General features: G+C 42.1%; 1 protein-coding gene across 1 annotated transcript in view; it reads left to right on the top strand.

The window, feature by feature from the left end:
- KANSL3 (KAT8 regulatory NSL complex subunit 3) overlaps positions 1 to 6,724 on the top strand; it is a 35,835-nt gene continuing 29,111 nt past the window's right edge. Inside the window, exons 1-4 of the mRNA XM_006773079.2 lie at positions 1 to 379; positions 3,636 to 3,806; positions 5,664 to 5,673; positions 6,220 to 6,249. Of these exons, the coding sequence (XP_006773142.1) occupies positions 165 to 379; positions 3,636 to 3,806; positions 5,664 to 5,673; positions 6,220 to 6,249 (426 nt within the window). The 5' untranslated portion in view covers positions 1 to 164. The remainder of the gene's footprint in view (positions 380 to 3,635; positions 3,807 to 5,663; positions 5,674 to 6,219; positions 6,250 to 6,724) is intronic.

Genomic DNA, 6,724 nt, shown 5'->3' on the forward strand with positions numbered 1-6,724 from the left:
TGGTGCGGAAGCGCAGGGCCTGGGCGTCTCGGTTGTGACAAAAGTCGGGAGCCTGCGGGATGCTCCCGGTCGGGTGAGGGTGGCCTGTTTGCACTGACACGCTTTCCGCCGCAGGTGGCCGGCATGCAGACGGCTGCTCTCTGACCGGCCGCCCCTCCCTGGACATGGCCCACCGGGGCGTGGAGAGGGACTTCCAGTCTTCGGCGCGGCGCATGGGCACCTCCCTGCTCTTCCAGCTTTCGGTGCACGAACGGGAGCTGGACCTGGTCTTTCTGGATCATAGCTATGCCAAGCCATGGAGTGCCCACCCAGATGCCAGTAGTGCCCGGCCCACGCGCATGCTCTTTGTTACTCCCCGGAGGCAGCATGAAAGTACCATGTGAGTTTGGGCTCCTCTCCGAAGGGCTGCGGTGGCCCTCGCTGGGCAGTGGTCAGATGGGTTAAAGAGGACTTTACTGGGGGGGCTGGGGGGGGGGCGGGGGCTCGGATATCAGGCCTGTATGGACATCGGCATTCAAGACATCTGCCAGGAAAGCAAGATGTTCCAGAGAAAGTAAACAGCCTGTTCCGTGTAGGTACTAGGACTTGTATGGAAAGAGGAAATGGAAGAGGATTATTTAACGGGTGAAGAATAGGGCAGTTGACTTAAAAACGGCCAGACAGGATTAGACATTCCTTTAGCCCAGTGTGCTGGCTTGCCCCGACTCTGGCAGCAATAAACTTTTCCTGGCTTCACCCAAAAAGTTTAGCAGGAGTCTGTTCCCAAGACCTTGCTTTCTCCCTTAGCTTGTTTCAGAACTGTCACCCATGGGTGATCTAAACCCTTCTTAGGTCTGGTTGTATTTTCAGCTGGACTAATTACAGGATAAGGAATTTTTTAAAATATATTTTTATTGATTTCAGAGAGGAAGGGAAAGGGAGAGAGAGAGAGAGAGGAACATCAGTGATGAGAGAGAATTATTGATGGGCTTTCTCCTGCATGCTCCCAGCATGCGCCCTCCTGGGGATGTGCCCTTTACCGGAATCGAACCCGGACCCATCAGTCCGCAGGCCGATGCTCTATCCACTGAGCCAGTCCAGCTAGGGCAGACATTTTTTTTCATAAATTTAGTATGTAATAGGTGATATAGTTACATTTGGCTTAAATAAACCTATTTAGCAATTCTTTTGAGATTTAAGGTGTTCTAACTATATTTTAAGATTTGTTGATCTGTTTTTGATGACCAAATCACATCCTTCGTAATCTTATAAACTGTTTGGGGAGGAGGTTTTTTTTGTTTGTTTGTTTGTTTTTAATTTTATTTATTGATTTTACAGGGGAGGGGAAGGGAGAGAGAGAAACATTGATTCCACTTATTGCATCCATTGGTTGACTTTTGTGAGCGCCCTGACCAAACCAGCAACCTTGGCACTTTAGGACAATGCTGTGACCAACTGAGCTACCCGGCAGCCAGTGCTTTGTTCGTTTGTTTTAATCTGATCTAATATCTAATCTTTCCTCTAGCACAGGTTTTAGGTTTGTTGGGGAATAGAGATCTTACATTTTGCTTCTTTAGATCCCCCATTGAGCCTTAATGAGCTAGAGTTACTATGATATGTGTTTTAAACACATACAGAATAGTGGTTTTTATTTCATTTCCTAAGGATGACACCATTTTGTTGGCTTTTTTTCTTGTACGGGGCACAGGATCTCTGACTTTAGGGAATTTTTCAGCATAATCTTGATGCCTCTGGCTTGGGGCATAACTCGTGAGCTCCTTTATGTAGAACTTGAAATTTTTACCTCTGTTTTCTAGTTATGTAATAGCTCCTTGCTAACATTGGAACTCCCATGTTTGTATCTTGTATTTTTTAAAAGTGCGGTTCTGTAGACGTGGCTATTTTAGTCCTTAGAAAATTATTTCCTCTTATAAACTGTCTCCATATATATAGCCCTTGAAAGTGGGAGTTTGGCATGTTCTGTGAACTCATTTTAGGCCATTGTGTCTGAAGTATCGTTGCAATGGGGATGTAAGTGGGAGCTAGGGGAGAAGTTGGATTTATATTTTTAAAAGGTCACTGAATTTTTGCTAGGAGGCCATTGCAGTAGAGGGGGCAAGAGGTCATGATAACTTGGATAGGGGCAGCAATAGTACAGATGGAGAAAAATGGATGGCTTTGAGATTTATTTTGTAGATAGAGTCGACAGGACCTGCTGTGCTGAATTGGAAAGGAACCAGGGTTAAGGCCTAAGGTGATTATTAGGATGACTTTTCGATTTCTGGCTTGAGCAGCTGGGTGGTGCCCTGAGTTGGGGAAAGCTCAGGGAGGATATGTAGGAATGATGAAATCAAGAGTTCTTTATGAGGCACACAGGTCTCAGTGCCTGGTCCAGAGAAGATAATCAGCTCTTTCACCCGCCACCCAATCTAGCTGCACATGATTTCTCTTCATTTCAGAATGGTGTCATTATCCCAGCCATTGGGAATGGCTGCAGTAAAATCATCAACGTCAGAAAGTGAAAGTGATGTTGGTAGACAACCACAGACCAGTTTCATTGGCATAGTATTTGGGGTGACAGTTGGTGCAGTGAAGGACCCTATGGTACTAGGATTTCATTAACATTTTAAAATATGAAGGATTCTTCAGTCTAGCCTGCATAGCTGAGTGATTTAGTTGACCTATGAACCAGGAGGTCACGGTTCGATTCCCGGTCAGGGCACATGCCTGGGTTGTGGGTTCGATCCCCAGTATGGGGCGTGCAGGAGGCAGCCAATCAATGATTCTCTCTCATCATCGATGTTTCTGTCTCTCTCTTTCTCTCCCTTCCTCTCTGAAATCAATTAATAAAAAAGAGGACACTTCAATAAAGTACAAGAAAACTGAAAAAAAGAGTATCTTAAAATATATATATGTATATATATATATATACACACACATATAAATATAAAAATAAAATATGAAAGATTCTTCAGATGTCCATTTCTATTTGTTTCTATTCTAGGCCCTTTTCACAGTGAGTTAAGTAGCTGAGGTGTCTACATTCCAAGTGATCTGTCTTAGACAATCATGGGCTTTTACTACATATAGTTACTACCAGTTGACTTGCTAGTGAAGGGGAAAGTTTGTATGAATAGTTAAAACTCAGATCAGTACCGTCCCACAGAACTTTCTGCAGTGATAGAAATGCTCGATACCTGTGCATCCGATATGGTAGCCACCAGCCATATATGTTTGTTGCACACTTGAAATGTGGTTAGTCTGAGAAACTGAATTTTTAACGCTGTGTAATTTTTCTTACTTTAAATAGTTTAATGTGGCCTATAGTTGTATTGGAAAGCACATATAGGCATTCAACTATTTGCTTATGGAATATATTTGTCTTTTTTTAAAAATAACTATTTGTTATTTTTTGCATATAGTCATTTAAAAATGACTTAACGTCCCCTAGCACATCAGAGTGTGTCAGAGGTCAGAGACTTGACAAGTGTGGGAAAGATGACTTTGAACCATAATTTTCTTGTGGATATAATGTGCTTGTGCATATTTTAAAGCTGATTATATTAAAGAGATATTTTTGGCAACCAGATGATTGTTAAACATCTGTGTTGTATACAGTACATGTGGCCTGGTCCTATCTTCTCACCTGTTTACAGCGAGTCAGACGTCCCAATAGATGTGGAGACAGTCACATCCACCCCCATGCCACTCTACGACAATCAGAAGGCACGCAGCGTGATGAATGAGTGTGAACGGCATGTCATCTTCGCCAGGACTGATGCAGACGCCCCTCCCCCACCAGAGGACTGGGAGGAGCATGTCAACAGGTAGGCTACTCTGCAGGAAGACTGGTCACTACAGGGGTGATGCTCACTGCCCTGTGAATGTTTTGTATCATCATCTGCATTGAACACATTTACTAGGCACTTATTTCATTTGTAGCCACACACATGTTCTTCTAACTCTGCATTGTAAGTCTCAGCTCACTGTGCGCAGTGAGCTCTTTGAGAGGAAGGCTTGCATCCCAGCCATCTTCGCATTCCTGACATTTAGGACATTGCCTGGCACATAGTAGGCATATGATAAATGTTTATCAAATAAATGAATGAATTAAATTTGATAGTTATGCTAATGTAGCTTATGTAGTATAAAATCTGATATGGGAGTTTCCCAGACTCCAAAAAAACAACCACCCAAAACATTAAATAAATGTATATTTGTAGGACACTGTTTTATAAGTTCTGTAGCTAGGTCATGAAAATGTTTTGGAGTCACATGAAAAGCTAACAGATGTTTGATTTGAGTGCCTGTTAAATACATATTTGCAGTCTGGTTTTGAGGGAATACTTCAGCCCATTTTCATGAATTGCCTGTCTTATTACCATGGTTCTTACTGACCCAGGGACTCCACATTCCTCTCCAAGTCATTTTTCATTGTTCTTTTGGCAAACATTTATCTTTTGCTTATTGCATAACAGCCTTATGAAGATAAAATTTACATACCATATAACTCACCTATTTAATGTGTACATTTTAGTATATTCATCATCACAATCAATTTGATGAACATTTTCAGCACCCTAAAAAGAAACATCATATCCATTAAAGTCACTTCCCATTTCCTCCCAACCCCTCCAACCTCTGGCAACCACTAATTTCCTTTCTGTCTAAGTTTGAACATTTTATATAAATGGAATCATACAATATGTGGCTTTTGTGTCTGGCTTCTCTCAGAATATTTTTGAGGTTCATGCGTATTGTAGCATGAATCAGTACTTCATTCCTTTTTATTGCCAAATGATATTTCATTGTATGGTTGTACCACATTTTGTTTATCCATTCATCTGTTAGTGAACATTTGGGTTGCTAACACTTTCTGGCTGCTATGAATATGCTGCTTTGAATATTCATGTACTTGTTTTTGTGTGGCCCTATGTTTTCAGTTCTCTTGCATATTTACCTAGAAGTGGAATGGCTGGGTCATATGATTGCTTCATATTTAAGTTTTGGGGGCTTTCTAAACTGGTTTTCAAAGGGACTACAGCATTTTACGTTCCCACCAGCAGTGTAAGAGAGTTCTAATTTCTCTACATCTTTGCCAACCTTTATTATCTGTCTTTTTCTTTATTATGACCATTCTAGAGGTTGTGAAGTGACAGCCAGTTGTGGTTTTAATTTGCATTTCCCTGGTGGCTCTCTATCTGCCATATGTAAGGGAATATTAAAATCCTTACACAGGAGCTGGTAGCCGGTACACTTGCCATAATGTTGGAGAGATCTTATTTTATAATCATGAAAGAGAAAAAGGACACTCTGTAGGAAAAAGGATAGGAAGTTTGAGGCAATTGTCATGAGTCTGGTCTGAAGTCGGGAATGAGGTTGAGCAGGTGTGCCCTGTGATCAAGGGGGAGCTGTTAAAGGAGGAGCAGCTCTGCACTTTGAAGAGCTTGTGAGTAAGTTGTTTAGGATCTTGAACTGGAATGAACGTTGTGCCCTAAGAAGGGGAAATGCTCTCCAAAGCTTCAGATACAGAGGAAAACTCTGCTGTGAGTGAAGGTCAACTGCTGGAATATTCCCAGAGTCAATGAATTCATCAAAATGGTTATCATTGTTGTTACAGTTAATAATGAAAAATAGCGACAGTGGTAGTAACAACAACAAAAAAACACCTGTTGTTTGTCCAGTACTTTCTGGGTGCCAGGCATTGTGCCAAGCGCTTCATGTCCATGATCTCTTACTGCTCACAGCAACTCTTAAAGGTATATCCCTTCTTCATCTCTATTTTACAGGATGGAGAAACTGAGCTCAGGATGGTTAAAAAATCTTAGGAAGTGATGAAGCAGGAATTTGTTCATAGTAGACAGTCCACCTCCAGAGCCCAGAGTGTTCTCAACTATTCTACCCGCTTCTTAAGGGCAGTCAGTAGCTGATCAAGGTGACCCCTCATGGTTAGGTATCCCTTTGTGGTGTCCTCAGGGTGCAGTTTCAGAAACTGCATGGGAGAACTGCGTGAAGTTTTTTATCAGTTCACAATGGACATGATTGAGAGATTTGGGGGGACTTTTTATACTTACCAAAATCATCAGACACTTAGTAATACATATGAATACCAGTTTCTTAATTTACAAGGACAGCTATATCTGTAAGGCAGATGAGACACTGGAGTGGCCTGGCCAGAGCATCGATTCTCAGGAGAGTCTGGGAAGCCCTTCTATTCCAGAGTGGATGGCAAGTACAGAGTCTGCCCTGGAGGACTCCTCCTTCAACAAGGTAGCTGGATGCACCCATCTTTCCTCAAAGCAAGAAGGGCTCCCTGATTAGGCCAGGGCACACCTTCACCTGCCCTGCAGAAAAACACTGACAGATTCTTATCTTTGGCTTGTCTTTCTCCATGGGGACCTCCATCCTTCTGTTATGACATTACCATAGATTGATATGGTTAATTAGCGCTCAGTTTATCTCAGATTATTTGTTTTTTTAGTGTCTGATGAAATTTTGGAGGCGTCCTTCTCATTAGCAACAGGCTTACAAACCATCTCTTCAGGTAGGTCACTTTTGCACACAGCTAATTTTATTATTTGATGATACTTGCTTCACTTTCAGAGGTCACTGAACTCTGACCTTGTCCCCAAACTCTGGATCCGTAACCTGTTTGGAGCTTGCAGTTAGTTCCCTCTACTCTGATTATAAAACTTGTTGCCACTCTTTTCCTTGACTTGATTGTTAAATTGCTGATTCTTTTCTT

This window comes from Myotis davidii, unplaced genomic scaffold (genome assembly GCF_000327345.1).
Source record: "Myotis davidii unplaced genomic scaffold, ASM32734v1 scaffold1065, whole genome shotgun sequence".
In the NCBI taxonomy this organism is placed as follows: Eukaryota; Metazoa; Chordata; class Mammalia; order Chiroptera; family Vespertilionidae; genus Myotis; species Myotis davidii.